A 16,690-nucleotide genomic window follows, 5' to 3' on the forward strand; every position below is an offset into this window, starting at 1 on the left:
CTACCTTTTTTACTTTGTTGTCTTCTCCAATAAGCTTATTATAGTTTTAAAATTCTGATGGTTAATGAAGAATGTAACTAAACTGTAACAGTTGACGAAGTATAGCTTGCGATTTAATTCAGATTCAGATCTCTTTCGACTCTCTTACAGACCTCAAATTAATGAATTTACTCATGATGAATGTAATAGTTTAATCTAAGTTATAAAGTTTTTTCCCTGATAATCTGTGTCTTCCGAAAACCGGCTATGAATTTTATATTTTTATTCTTTCTCTATCATAATGTGAAAATGTAAGAAGCGATAAGATTGCCTGAGAATGGAAATGGGGAATGTGTCAAAAGACAACAACCCGACCATAGAACAGACAACAACAGAAGATCACCATTGAATAGGTCTTCAATGCGGCGTGAAACTCCCGCACCCGGAGACGTCCTTCAGCTAGCTCCTAAACAAATATTTATGTATACTAGTTCAGTGATAATGCTATTGCTTCATAGATATCTACTTTAATTTAACTTTTCTGCCTCCAAAACATTGATTCGCCAGTTTTAAGAAAATCTCTTTTTTCATATTTTGTACAGTGGCAGATATAACGTCTTTGACGTCGCAGTCCAACAGAGTCCCTAATTTAATGGACGTCATACTAAACTCCAAATTATACACAAGAAAGTAAAATTAAAAATCATACAAGTCTAACAAAGGTCAGAGGATACTGACTTGGGACAGGCGAAGAAATGCGTCGGGGTTAAACATATATATATTTTTTTTAAATCTCAACCCTCCCCAATACATCTAGCCAATGTAGAAAAGTAAATGTCAGTATCAAAGCTCTTATTCTGAAAGCTTGCTTGGGTGGTGAGGATCTATCTCATTGTTGAAGGCTGCACGGTTTAAATACATGTACCTTAAAATGCTAAAATCCACGCTATTAAGACTCTGTTGGATGTTTATTTCATTCATCACACCAAATCATCTTATTTTATAAATTCATATTTTTTTTAATAAAAAAAGACGCAGGAAATTAATATTCAGTCTAATTCGACAGTACTCTATTTAGTGTGTATATGCAATCATTCATTACTGACCCTGAAGAGAGACAAAATTAACTAAAGTTATATTTAATATCGCTTGTTTCCCTTTTTACAGTAAATAGAAATAATTTATAACGACATCATTCTACACTCGTTGCTCAAAAGCTCAGCTTGGTCAATACAAAGCAGAGAAAACAGCGGTTACGTCCTCTTTACTACGCTACGTTGACCTTTTGCATTAGAATAGAGATAACTGTATTGTATTTGAAGCTTTGCGGACGTCCATCGGTAGTTTTACTGTCGCAAATATCCGTTTACCTGTCTCCGCTCCGCGTCGCCAGGTAAACTAAATTTGCGACAGTGAAACTACCGATGGACGTCCTTAAAGCTTCAAATACAATACAGTTATCTCTTAAGTCTCTGAGGGAACATCTATACTAAGATTCAAATTGATTGAACGTTAACCTCGTCAAAAACCTAAAACTTTTATCTGAAACGGGACAGAGGGACGGACGAACGGACGCACAGACAGAATAAAAAAAAATGCCAATAAATTGAGCATAAAAATGGAAATTGGTATAGATTGATATCAGCAGCATGTCTACCTCCAGAACAACAAGCCACGGAAACATATATATATATATTGATGTTTAGACGATTTGTTTTTTATACGAGTCTAAATTGAAAACTACGTTCAAACCTATGATTGCGTTGGATAAAAACCGCAATTTTTATACGTGTGCATGTCAAACAAATTTCGTTGTAGAAGGGTCTAAAAACAGCACAAACAACATTTTCCAAAAGACCAAAAGAGTGAAAAAGTATATTTAAACAACGCATTTGACTATATATATATATATAATTTATTTGAATCATCATTCACACGATTGGATAACAAAATTGACAATTAATGACCGCAGTCAGCAGGGTTAAAGAACATCAGTTGTTCGACCTGTTAGTCTAATGCGTTTTGTTTAAATATACTTTTTCACTTTTTTGGTCTTTTGGAAAATGTTGTTTGTGCTGTTTTAGACCCTTCTACAACGAAATTTGTTTTACATGCACACGTATAAAAATTGCGGTTTTTATCCAACGCAATCATAGGTTTGAACGTAGTTTTCAATTTAGACTCGTTTATATATATATATACCAACGATTCAAAACAAGTATGAGACAGTTTTGCTATAAGAAAGACAAAAAAAAAAATGGGACGAGTCGAATGGTAATGCTATCAAAAGGCCCCTGTCAATGCAAGTCTTTATAATAAAATAGACAAACAACAAATTAAGAATGTTTACAATTGGGGAATATGCCCAGAGCAAATAACAACCGAAGGCCAACAATATGGGTCTTCGTGAATGCAGCGAGAAACTCGTGCACCCGGGGTTAGACCTCAGGTGGATTCTAAAAAAAATGAAGTACTGGTTCAGTGAAAATGAAAGTCATGATAAATTCCAAAAATATATAAATAAACTTGGGTTAAAACAAACTTGACCATACAAGACTAACGAAGGCGTGCGCCAGAGGCCTCTTACTAAGAACAGGCGCAAAAATGCAACTGGGTTAATAGTAAACAATGAGTACTAGTTCAGTGAAAATGGAAGTCATACTAAATTCAAAAACATATAAATAGACTTAATTTAAAACAAAACCACACAAAACTCACTAAGGCGTGCGACAAAGGCCCCTGACTTACAACAGACACAAAAATGCAACTGGATTAAACAATGAGTACTATCAGTCAGTGAAAATGGAAGTCATACTAAATTTCAAAACATATGAATAAACTTAAATTAAAACCTAACCACACAAGACTAACTAAGGCGTGCACCAGAGGCCCCTGACTTATAACAGGCGCAAAAATGCAACTGGGTTAAACATGTTTGTTTGAACCTTTTCAACCCTCCCCTATACCTCTAGCCAATCTAGAATAAAGAAACACACACAACAATACGCACAGTAAACATCGTTTTAACTGAAGAAGTCCGAGTCGGATGTCAGAAAGGGTAGCAAAAAAAATAAGCAAAGTGACAATGATACATATATTTACAAAGGAATACTAGCAGTCACTGACATGCCAGCTCCAGATAGACCTCAATTAACAGATTCAAAAATAAGGTCTTCATCATATGCAAAACAAACACAATCCCTCCCGTTAGGGGTTTAGTATCATTCCATCATTTAATATACGAGAAGAACATTGAAAAATGAAACAGCTAGTTTGAGATACTTGAAGTGTTTATTTCCGATGCAAATGTGAGACCCAATGAGTCAATCAATATGATACCGGTCGAGAGTTTGAAGTCTGATTATGGTGTTAAAAAACGTAAGCTATAACAGAGACTCAGAGCAAATGATAATAAGTGGTTCTGATCAAGGATTTGTATAGCGTCGCTACAAGTTTTTTGTCTGCTTGAGAACATTCGTAAAAAAAGATTAACATAAATCGGGCATGTTCGGTTGTTTCCGCCTTTTTGCGTCTTTTTTCGACGGAAAGTCGGAATACGCTTCGATTTCCGTCTTTGGTCTTTATATTATTGACACCGGAAGTTGACGTTGACTGACAACATGGGAGCCGGCATTCAGGAACAAATATTACAATACGCAAATTTATTGACTGACAATGTCCAGAAACAGGATCCCACAACCATAGGCATCTTAGTAGCAAGCTTAGTTGTTTTGCTAACGATAGGTAACATATGATATTTTACTTTCCCCTAGTAAATGAAGCAATCGCATGAAGAAAATTTTGTCCATATGTTTTATATAGATCATTTTAAAGTTTATCTATTCTAATATACATAAGGCAGGTGAAGTCATAAAAATATATATTGAGGCTATAGACAACTATTTTAAAACTGAATTTTGCAAAATTTAAACTACACGAATAAAAGTTTGAATCTTATTTCTATGTCTACAGTATAGACTTTACCCGTTTAGCTGTGAAACTGTACATGTACATTGTAGCTCTGAGGTCCTTATGTTATTTTTTTAGGACTGTTGAGCTACAATGTACTGATTTTTCCTATTTCAAAATGTACAGAATTGCGACCCAGGTTCAGGTCTCACTTCATTCACAAAAAGTTTATTGTTTATCTTCTATAAAAAAAGAAGATGTGGTATGCATGGTATGATTGCCAATGAGACAACTATTCACAAAATACCAAAATGACACAGACATTACCAACTACAGGTCACCCTATGGCCTTCAACAATGAGCAAAGCCCATACCGCATATTCAGCTATAAAAGGTCCGGATAAGACAATGTAATACAATTTCAAACAAGAAAACTAACTTATTTATGTTAAAAAAATTAAGGAAAAACAAATATGTAACTCATATTAAAACAAACAACAACTCCAGATCATTGTTCAATGCATTGCTTGTTAATATATATTGGGTAAACGGACAAAAAGTCACAGGACAATAAGTCACAAATTTGGTAGGACAAAAAGTTACAGGACAAAAAGTCTTCCAATACATATATTCATATTTAAGTTTAGGAAATGTGTCATTATATTTGAAAAACGAAGATTTATGTAATTGTAATCACTCAATGAAAGATTTCTAGGCACCATGAAGCCATTTAAGTGCCAAGCCACTTTGACATTTAGTTTTTTAACAATTATTTGATCATCTTTAATAAAATAAAATGATAAATTTTGTTTACAAAGTTGGTTTATATACCACAGTTCAAGTTTATACAAAAAATATTTTTGTAGAAATAAGCCTTTTTTATTCAAAGAAAATAATCAGAAAAAATGAATTGTGACTTTTTGTCCGTGATTTTCTGTCCTACATACATATATTATATGTAGGTTAGTTAGGTTAGGTATTTTTCTAGGATATTTATGTTTGAATATTCAATTCCTTTACACTGTCTGAAAATTATTTTCATTGGTATACAATGTACATTCTCCGTCTTATTTATTAAACAAAATTGAATCTTGTTGTTACGTTAAAAAAATAAGAAAAAGTACATGTATCTCTAATAGAAAATCATGTGTTGGGTTGTTTACAATGTCTTTAATTATATTTCTATAACTTTTTGTATGAAAGGACAATAAATTAATGTTTGAATCAACAGAAATAATAATTCTTCAAACTGAACAGTTAAAATATTTCTTATGAATTAATGTTTGATAGCCTTCAAAACACTAGAATCCCGTTTAAGAAATAAGTAAACAAACAAACACATGTTTACCTATACGGATCTCACTAATTAGAAACAAGAAGCCACAAGAAGACTATTTAGAGAAGATAGAACATTTCTTTCATTAAATATAAAAAAATTATGCATTTATTTATTTTTTTAAATACATGTATACCGGCAGAATTAAATTTATGTTTTTTTAATATATAAATAGATGAAGAAATTAAACATTTGTGAGAAAGAAAGGGATTGCTTAGTTTTTATTAAATATAAAGAATATGTTGACGATAATGTGTGTATCTGTTTTCAACAATGTAAGAGTATGAACAAACGGATAGAATGAAAATATCTTAGAAAATATCTAACAAAATGAACTATATATATTGATAAGGCATGGACTGCCAATAAAGTATAATTTTTTTGGAAAATAAGAGTGACCTTATCCTACATGTAGGTTGCAATTCCAACCATTTTTGAAATCCCTAAATTCCATAGTGAGAACCTTGCATGCCATAGAGAACTGATTTTGTATGCTTAAATTAAAATTGTATTTTGAATGAACTTTATATAGTAAAAAAAGATGTGGTACATGTATGATTGCCAATGAGACCACTCTCCACAAGAGACCAAAATGACACAGAAATTAACAACTAACAGTACTTGAACTTGGAATTATTATCAACTATGGAATTTACATAATTTCTTGTTTGTTTGTTTTTTTAATAAATTCCATGTTTATTTTATACTTTAATGTTCTGTGCTGTGCACAACACTTTCTATTACACAGAAAATAGTACATTTTCAATAGTCTAAGAATGTATTGTGCCATGCACAACACTATCTATACAAAATACATTGTATGGAAAGTATTATGAACAGCTCAAAACATTATAATACAAAATAAACATGGAATCTATTAAAAATTTCAAACACAAGAAATTATGCAAATTCCATAATTAAAAATAATTCCAAGTTCAAATAATAGCCTGTTAAATATAGATCACTGTACAGCCTTCAACAATGAGCAAAGCCCATACCGTATAGTCACAGGGTTCTCGCTAAGGATTTTTGAAGGCCAGTCCAGGGACTTGTCATTTTTGGACATGATGAGTACAACAGCAAGAAGAAAATGTTTTATTGCAATATAATGTAATATTTTAATCTCCATTTCCTAACAGAGCAATGAAATGACATTAAATTCAGATCACTCTTAAATTTTTGCCATTGAATGATGATATTTTTGTTAAACTATGTTCAGTTTATACAAAATATTTCAATCTGGATGCATCTGTGGACTCACCAGTTTTGAAAATGGTGAGTCCAGACAGATTTTGATGAGTCCAGGATTCATGGACTCGCCTTAGTGAGAACCCTGAGTCAGCTACATGTATGAAAGACCCGGAATGACAATGTAAAACAAATCAAATGAGAAAACTAATGGCCTAATTTAGTTTATTTTACATATACATGTACATGTATACATAAAAAGAATAATATCAAAATATTTCATCCTCATATTAATGTCATTGGTATATCAATTTTCCTACTGTTATTGAGGACTTCATACTCATCATTTATTTATCTTTATAAGTTAATTTTTTTTGCTATTCAATAATTGGGGTCAGGAGCAAGGTTGCCCCCAGGTCAATTTCTTTTTTCATCACCTCTTTTGCCCCTCTACTCTTTATTTGCTGACTAACATAATCAGATTTTTGTTTAGGACTGTTTTCCTTCTTGCTGACAAATAAATCCAGTTTGAAGCATTGTTGATTTCTTTATTATTATTATTATTATTCAACATTTGTATACATATCTATTTTATAACCTTGTAATTTTTTTTAATGAAACTGAATAATTTGACTTCTTGGAACACAGGATTCAACTTCAGTTTATCAACAATCTGATATCTCCTGTCTAGTTAAGGAGATTGTCCTTACATGTACTTTGACCCCCTAAGTAAAAATTCAGTCCTAAAATAACTAAATAAAACTATGTGAAGTACCCTCTTCAAATCAATTACATTTTGTAGTTGTTATAACAGTACTAAGGATGACATGTAAAGCCATTTTACCACCCATTTTCATTAACTCATACAAAAAGTACCTTCATTATTTAAGTCTATTGATGCCAAATGCTACAAAATGCATTCAGCTGAATATTTTATTTCTGTTGAAAGGTGAAATTAGGAGATAACTGTATTGTATTTTAAGCTTGGCCTTCGCACCACATAGATTTTACTGCCGCAAATTGAGTTTACCTAGCGACCTGGAGCAGAGATAGGTAAACAGATATTTGCGACAGTAAAATCAAGTTTTACGAAGGACAAGCTTAAAATACAATACAGTTATCTCCATTCTAATGCCTCATATTAAACAACTACACCTCATACTACAACAACCTGTTGATGGATAAGTTGAAATCTATTGATGATAAAAGTAAATAATTTTTTATAAAGGACTAGAGCCAAATCTATTGATCAAACCTTACCTCTCTAACTCAAACTTTGAATTTAGAAAATTGATACTTAGAATCAGTGACCATCCATTATTAATTGAAAAAGGAAGGCATTTTAAAATTCCTCATGAAGAGAGACTGCAAAAAATGCAAAGTACTAGATGATGAGAAACATTTCTTGATAAATTGTTCTCATAATTCAAATACATGTGTATTTTTTATATTTAACATTTTTTGATTGCATTAACAGAGAAAGTAATTCATTTGCTAATCTCACTGAAAATGACAAAGTTATATATATACTTAACCCATCAGCACCAACACAAGTGAATAAACTAGGAGTCTAGGATCCTTTATAAAAAAAGTCAATGGAACTGAGGACAGGGGACCCTTTAATATTTACCTGAGTTTGTGTATATACATTGAGTTACTTAGTTGCTGTAAAACAACTTATTTTCACGAATACTTTATTTCGCGTTTATACTCAGTTAGTCAACTTCGCAGCGATTTAATTTCGTGATAATCTTATTTGCTTAATGGTTTGATAGGGAAAAATCAAAGTTAAACCTTTTTGCGACGATTTAATTTCACGTTATTTTTCTACTCACGAAAATAAATTGCTTGCAAAATTTAGTTGGTTTACAGTATTGTTTTTATTTGATTTTGTTGTTGTTATGTGTCACAAACTGTAAAGTTTATATGGCAATAAAGCTTTGAATTTGAATTTGAATTAAAATAAATGTCATTTAATAAATATTTTGGCTTAAAAATGGTATAAATGAAAAAGTCCACAAACTGTTGCATTGTCTTTAGCATCTAAACAATGCGATGTCATGGTTACTTTTCATACGCTTCAGAATGGTTTCAATATAGACTAATACCTATAGGGGCAATACCTTTATACCTTTTTATGTTTACCTGTTATTGGCCTTTTTCAAGGTGTTGTTAACTGTTATCTGAGATAAATTTAAACTGTTAACTTTGATCAGCATTTTTGTAAACTTTTTTTGCAAAAATCAAGGTGTTGTTAACATGTAAATGGGCCCCCTTATGCCCCTCCTTACCATTATTGTAAACCCAATTTAATTTAAAATTGTTTACTGGTTATATATTAGGGCTGCCAAATCAAAAATTACTTCTCATTCAGATTGAAAAAGAAATTATAAATGGTTTATAACATAAACTACTCACAAATATGGCCTTGTTTAAAACTCTTTACTACAGACTCACATGTGCACCTGCAGTCATACGTTTTGAGACATTGCTCAATTTGCTGGATATATATATATACATAAAAATTCAACCCCTTTAACTTAGGTTAAATAATTTATAAAATTTATTAGAGTCTCATTTAAATGAACATCATTTTCTGGTATATTTTTTTTTATAAAGAAATATGGTTAATGAGTTGATATTTTTATCACTACCACAAATCACTTATTTTATCTATGTCTGTAAGATTTGAAAAAAAAATTCTTGTGACAAAAAGTCAGGATACTCAACAATGTAAATTGTTATGAAAAATGTTAATTTGTTATAAAATTGTCAATTAAATTGTAAATGAGGAAATCTGTTGTGGGAGTGTACTGCATATGTCAAGGAGGAAGGAAGTACTTGCAACTTTCATAATCGATTTATAGTCTTGCTTGCCAGTTCATATAATTGACCCTATAAGGGGATAATCAGAGATAATTTTTTTAGTTGTCTCCCTTAGCAGGGCCAAACATTTTCATTGAGTAATTTAATATAATATAGAATTGATTTTTTTTAATTTTATGTGGTTATTTTAAGCACCTTGAAATCCAGGTAAGGTGGGTATAAATTCAAGAATTGGTACAAAATCCGGAAATATTGTTAAACCTTCATGTAAAATAATTAACTTTTTGTGTTTTAATATTTTCAGTACTCCTTGTCTGTAGAGGCAAATCCAATAAGAGAAGTGGTGTGCTGGTGTTGGGAATATGTGAATCAGGGAAAACTCTGTTGTATACCAGGGTAGGTACAAAACATATACACAACACACTCCAATTACAGACCTTTTTGGATCCCAACCCAACCTTTGCACCAGAAACTCTATGTTAGATTTTTAAGTTACATATACATATATATAAGTCATGTAAGTTGGTGTGATTAAAATCTTTTTTCATTCACTATATATTCATTACATCTATTGAGTTAAAATACAAAAATTCCTCTTTGTGTTTTATAAGATCAACATTTTTTTTTAAACATCCTTATCTTAACTATTACACATATATTAGAAGGCAACAAGAACTAATTTCTAATTGTGAAAAGTATTCTACTTTAAAATAAATTGTGAAATTAATTTGAGAGGTATCAAAGTGGTACATTGTAATAATACTTTTATATTTGTGCAAAACTGTACAATCATGTATATGTTTTACTGTGACTGTTTTTTGTTTTGTAGCTTGTTCATCAGAATTACACAGACACCTTTTCCTCAATAGCCAGTAATTCTGGAAGCTACCAAGTTCAAGGAAAGGTACTGTAAATACAAAATAGTTCTACTTATTTTATGATACAATGAGCACTGTAAATTCAGAAAGAAGACAAGGTTTTTATTATTGCGAAAAAATGAGACAGGATTATAATCACAATAATTTAAACTCGCATTTTGAAATCTTTAACATGAAATAAACAGGATTTTCCTCAATATCGCACAGATTAAAAACGCATTTTAAACTTCCCAAATGACAGATTCACAATAATAAATGTAAGCAATAATTTTTGAATATATATATATACAGTAATTAAAAGGAGTTAAATTACTGCAGAGATGTGTCTTTGAGTTGCATGACTGTATTACAAGCCTATACATGTAATACATTCCTTTAGTGTTTGTTTAGGTCAAGTCATAGAAAATTGAATTCAATTGTAAATTGTAAGATTTCAATGACATACAGCATACTTTTATTAAGATGAAAAGTATTACTATAATGCATCTTTACTTTGCATCTTTACTTATATATTAGTTTGAGGAAAGAAAAGTTGAATTTATAATATTGTTGTAAACCCGGAGATATAAAGGTAGTCTAACTAGTTGAGTTAGGGAATATCTTCTTTGGCTCAATTGGTTAGAGTGCTGCCTTTAGATCCTGCGATTGAGGGTTTGAATCCTGCTGGTACCATCCATTGATTTTCACAACAATGGCGCTGCAAGCATCTGCTACTGGTACAATGGCGCTGCAAGCATCTGCTACTGGTACAAAATTTGTATATAGAATATTGCCTGGCAGTGAGATGTTAGAATTGGTCATGAGGTTTGACCAGTCGGTCATAGGATACCATGACAATTCTAGGTGACATCTAAAGAACTGGCCAGAGGGTTTTCTGAGTAGAAGTCTCGGGGTTGTACAGTAGTGGACCTGTGAGTTGCTTGGATGGATGGTACGCAGCCCGAAAAAAGAACAGGGGGAAGAATGTTGTATACCCGGAGATATGAAGGTAGTTTAACTACGTAGTTGAGTTAGGGAAGATCTTCTTTGGCTCAATTGGTTAGAGCGCTGCCTTTAGATCCCGAGATTGAGGGTTCGAATCCCGCAGGTACCATCCATGGATTTTCACAACAATACTTTAGTTCTATCAATTACTGCATTGAGTTATTTTTTTCTCTTACTGCCAGAATAAAAGTTATTGTTAGAAAATATCAAATTTTACCAGACATTTTCCTTTTTCCTTTTAACAGAATAAGAGTTTAAGGATAATTGATGTACCAGGCCATGAGAGATTAAGACAGACAATGCTGCACCAGTATAAAAGCTTAGCAAGGTAAAGGCTTTTAAAAGTATACTTTTATAGCTGACGATCCAGTATGGGACTTGCCCATTTTTGAAGGCCAAACAGCTGACCTACAGTTGTTAATTTCTGTGTCATTTGGTCTCTTGTGAAGAGCTGTCTCATTGGCAATCTTACCACATCTTTTACCAGTGTTTTGATTGATGAAATTATTTTTTTTTCAAATTTGAAACATCCTCAAAAAAATATAGATACGAAAATAAGAAGATGTGGTATGCTTTCCATTGAGATTTAACTCTCCATCAGGGACCAAATGACATAGAACTTAACGTCTTTAAATAACCATATGACCTTTAACAATGAGGAAAACCTATACTTCATAATTATCTATAAAAAGCACTGAAATGACAAATATAAAACAATTCAATCAAGATAACTAATGGCTGATTTATGTAAAAAACAGTAAATGAAAACCAGATATGATATACAGCACCAAACAACAACCTCTGATTTAAAGGCTCCAGACTTGAGACAGAAACATACAAAATGTGACAGGATTAAACAATTTAGTGTGTATCTTTGAACTGTTTGTTTATGTAGTAAAATAATTTACTAAGGTTAAAAACCCTTGTAGAAAATTTTCAAGTTAAGCAAATGGTCAGCATATTTAAAACTTTGTTTATATTTTTTACAGGGGTATTATATTTATGGTTGACAGCTCAACCTTACAAAAAGAAATTAAAGATGTTGCAGAGTAAGTTTATATTAAAAAATAGATGTACTCATGAAATCAGTCAGTAAGATGAAAAATAGAGTATACATTTAAAAAGGCACTCTCGACATATAGAAAAATGAAAAGTTAGAGGTAGTATAGTAACAGAAGCATGCAAAAGATATTGCTTTCTTAGCCGTTATATTGTTTGTTACAGTATCCATACGGATAGATAAAAAAAACTTGTAAAAATTTCGAATATTATTTAAATACATGTACTGGCTTTATTTTATGTTTAAATCTTTATAAAAGCTGAAAGAAAATTATGTTTTCTTCTTGTCTTAAATATTAAAATAATAAAATAAAAATCCTATTTGTTCAAGTTTTGCTGTATCCTATATCAAATTTATAGCAGAATTAGTTCATTGTAATATAAAAGGAGGTGGTACTGGTTGAAAACTTGAGATCACCTAACAATAACTATCCCTGATTTTTATATTGGCCATGGATATTTATTTGTCAGTCTTTATTATTGAGATAGTGGTGACATTGTCAAGACAACTTATTTCTGTAAAGGTCTTTTGAAAAAAATCATTATATTATTATTAATACATGTACATGTACTATGCAATTGTTTTATAACTGTGTATTTGGTCGAACTTTCAGGAGTCTTGTCAATCAATTATACCAATCTTATAATATTTGTTTAAAATTAACTTTTTAAATGCTTGTGACTGGATTTTATTTTATGCTCTATTGAATATTCTTTTTTGGTGAAATATAAAGTTGAGCGAAAAAGCTTTGCTAGAGATTTTTTATAGTTTGTTAGTGGTCAACTGGTTTCATGAATTGTTACCTCAGACATTTAGTAAAACGTTATGATATTTTATTTTTAGTTTTCTATACACAGCACTTAGTGACAGTGTTATATCATACAATATCCCACCTGTATTGATAGCATTTAATAAACAGGACCTTTTAACGTCTAAAGGAGCTGAAGTCATAAGGTCACAATTAGAAAAGGAAATGTTCTATTGAATATTCTTTTTTGGTGAAATATAAAGTTGAGCGAAAAAGCTTTGCTAGAGATTTTTTATAGTTTCTGTTAGTGGTCAACTGGTTTCATGAATTGTTACCTCAGACATTTAGTAAAACGTTATGATATTTTATTTTTAGTTTTCTATACACAGCACTTAGTGACAGTGTTATATCATACAATATCCCACCTGTATTGATAGCATGTAATAAACAGGACCTTTTAACGTCTAAAGGAGCTGAGGTCATAAGGTCACAATTAGAAAAGGAAATGTAAGTACCGGTGTAGCTATATAAATAAGTCATCATTTGTTTTTGAACACAAAATCTTACTCAAAAATTTCTATCGATATCAATTAAATGGAAATTTAAATAATCAGATTTACAAATATTGTTTATTGTGTTTCATATGCGTGTCTTTTATTTGGTTAATACCACTAGGTCAATGCTGCTGGTGGTAGATGATTTGTCCTAAATTGGTTAGCCATTAAGTAGTCGGCATATTTGTGTTGACATGAAAAATCAAGGAATTTTTGTAAATTTATTATTAAAAATATGTTTTGATTATTTGAAAAGATATTGCTACCCCAAGGCATAGATAACTTAGCCATATTTGCCACAAGTTTTTGAACTTTTCTCTTTAATATAAGATTTGGTCATCCAACTGATTAAAATCAAGAACCACTGATAAGTCTAAGTTACAGATTAAGTACTCATCTCAGGTACCAAATTATATTGGATTCCTAATTTGTATTACTCCATGAACATGTAACAATTATTTTCCAACTAATCCCCATTTTTTGTTTGCACAATTTAGCTCCCATGTGTACAAGTGCTATTGTAGAGGGAAAATTACAAAATCACAACTACTTAGGTTGTCAGATGTCAGAGCAACCTCGCCCTTCCCAAAACCACTTACAGTATTACAACTTTATGGAAGAAATCATAAATTTGCCAATCAAACATATAATTCAAATATTTATGATATTTCAGGAACACATTGAGAGTAACAAGGTCAGCCTCATTGCAGCAGATCGAAAGTTCTGGAAACAACAATACTTTTCTTGGTAAACGTAACAAGGATTTCAGTTTTGATGATCTGAAACCAATGAAAGTTGACTTTGTAGAATGTAGCTTGAAGGGTAAAAATGCTGAAAGTAAACCAGAAATGAAGGACCTTGAAGATTGGTTGATAAAAATAGCTTAAGATTTGATTGGTTATTCAAAAATTCATGAATGCAAGTTGTGTATGCCTGACAAATCAAAATGTGTGTTTAAAACCAAGTTTGTTTTATAGAAGAACTGTTAAGGATATACATGTTGTGTTTGTAGTTTAAATGGATAGTGTTTGTTAAAATGTACTTAAGTACCACTTGTTAATCAATGCTCATATAATTAGCATGTTTAGAGTATTCTTAAAATATAGAGATCAATCATTATCACATATTTTATGACAACCAAAGGCATTAAGAGTAATTGATTGAATTTTGTAGAAGTTTTCAAGTCATTCAATTTGTACAAAGTTTTTTTTTTTTTTAAGAGACAGTCAGAATTTGTATGGGAAGATACTCAAATTGTCAATTGTGTATATTTTGTTTGGTGCTGGAAGGAGAAATAAATTCTGAAATTGGAATGTTTTAATTTATTAGACCTATACACCAATTAAGGACCCTAATTTGCATAGATCAAGGTGTGCATTTATTATTGCAAATCCCTGATGATAAGCAAATTGACCAAGATTACTTAGTACAATAATATTCTAGTACCTATTTTTGTAACACAATAAGCCTAGAAAGATCGCTTGAACATTCTTGAGTTACATGTATATGGGTAACTTTTAAACAACAGCAACAATTTGAAACAAGAGGCTGTCACAACGACAGCAAACCGGATTTATTAGCATTTATTTGTGTCCTGGCAATATCACAAGAACCATTACTGATGATTGGTGAAAGTTAAAATTGTCAATATCAAATTTGACCTCTATTTTGTCATCAGTATCAACATATTAAAATTTGAAAAGCTCAGATTGAATGGTTTGTGAGTAAATGCAACAACGTGAATGGAAACACCATTTTACGATCTTTCAAGAACCATAACTCCTGAACGGTAAAAGTCAAAATCGTCATTATTGAACTTGACCTCTATTTTGTCATCAGTAACAACATATTAAAATTTGAGAAGCTTTGGTTGAATGGTTCATGAGAAATGCACGGACACGACTGGAAACACCATTTTTCAATCTTTCAAGAACCATAACTCCTGAACGGTAAAAGTCAAAATCGTCATTATTGAACTTGACCTCCATTTTGTCACCAGTAACAACATATTAAAATTTGGGAAGCTTTGGTAGAACAGTTCATGCGTAAATGCACGGACACGACTGGAAACGCCATTTTTTCAATCTTTCAAGAACCATAACTCCTGAACGGTAAAAGTCAAAATCGTCATTATTGAATTTGACCTCCATTTTGTCACCAGTAACAACATATCAAAATTTGGGAAGCTTTGGTAGAACTGTTCATGCGTAAATGCACGAACACGACTGGAAACGCCATTTTTCAATCTTTCAAGAACCATAACTCCTGAACGGTAAAAGTCAAAATGGCAATTATTGAACTTGACCTTCATTTAGTTGTCAGTAACAACATATTAAAATTTTAAAAGCTTTGGTTGAACGGTTCTTGAGTTAATGAAGGACAACATTTGATTGCCGCCCGCCGAGCATCCCCAATTTAATTATCGACATTTTTGTCACAAAAATCCGGTTAAAAAAAGTGATAATTGTATGCTTAAACAATTATTTTAAGGCATTTGGTTTAAAGCTGAATGACAGCATATCATTTGTCCAAATACTTGTCACTTTCATGGAGTTTTTGTCTGCAATTAAAAATTTTCTGAGTAAATAAGTAATTTTGTTTTTTACCTGATTGCACAAAGAGCAAAACTGGAACAAGTTTGAATGGTCAGGCATAGAAAAGTGGATACATGTAGCAACTTGTAATCCAACTTCAAGTTTTCAAATTTCAACGATTGAAGAAGTGAACCTGTTCTCATGGAATTGTTTGATAAATTTTCTCCTGTATTTCCAGATATGGGAACCTAGTCATATTTCAGCAAAATTTAGCAAAGAGATATTCAATACTGTGCACACACTCCTTCACTGTTCACCCATACACTTGAAGCCCAAAGGAATGAAGTTGTGCATCAGGTTTTAGAGAAAGAAAACAATCAGCATAAACTTCTGGATTCATTTGCATGCCTGTTGACTGATGCTTTATGGTTAAATGTTAGGTAGCTTGTATTGAACAAAATGATTTTTTTTTTAGCTGCAACTTGATAATGGTGAGTGGTAATTTGTTAGCAATTTTATATCTGCCATGCAGCCACTTCATGTTTGCCAATAGTTTTGTAATTTTTGTAAGAAATTTTTTGTCAAAGTTTTCTTGTCTTGTTTTGAAGGGAATTATTTTTTTCATTTGGTCTGCAGCTTGATAATGATGAGTTGTTGTGTGTTAGCAATTTTTACATTTGCCTTGCAGCCTGTT

The 16,690-nt window shown here is 31.5% G+C and overlaps 1 protein-coding gene across 1 annotated transcript; it reads left to right on the forward strand.

The window, feature by feature from the left end:
* Positions 1–3,549: 3,549 nt before the first annotated feature.
* LOC134693854 (signal recognition particle receptor subunit beta-like) lies at positions 3,550–14,775 on the forward strand. The gene is made up of 7 exons (XM_063554795.1): positions 3,550–3,723; positions 9,543–9,634; positions 10,068–10,142; positions 11,346–11,428; positions 12,090–12,149; positions 13,284–13,415; positions 14,136–14,775. Exons 1-7 carry the CDS (start codon positions 3,600–3,602, stop codon positions 14,347–14,349), a joined length of 780 nt encoding a protein of 259 aa, XP_063410865.1. The 5' UTR covers positions 3,550–3,599; the 3' UTR covers positions 14,350–14,775.
* Positions 14,776–16,690: the final 1,915 nt, after the last annotated feature.

This window comes from Mytilus trossulus, chromosome 12 (genome assembly GCF_036588685.1).
Source record: "Mytilus trossulus isolate FHL-02 chromosome 12, PNRI_Mtr1.1.1.hap1, whole genome shotgun sequence".
In the NCBI taxonomy this organism is placed as follows: domain Eukaryota; kingdom Metazoa; phylum Mollusca; class Bivalvia; order Mytilida; family Mytilidae; genus Mytilus; species Mytilus trossulus.

What these genes read in the sequence shown, in the direction of transcription:
- LOC134693854 (XM_063554795.1), top strand. Translation starts at nt 3,600, where the DNA reads ATGGGAGCCGGCATTCAGGAACAAATATTACAATACGCAAATTTATTG. An exon ending in AAACTCTGTTGTATACCAGG is followed by an intron (nt 9,635 to 10,067) that starts GTAGGTACAAAA and finishes TTTGTTTTGTAG; the next exon opens with CTTGTTCATCAGAATTACAC. An exon ending in GAAATTAAAGATGTTGCAGA is followed by an intron (nt 12,150 to 13,283) that starts GTAAGTTTATAT and finishes TTTTATTTTTAG; the next exon opens with TTTTCTATACACAGCACTTA.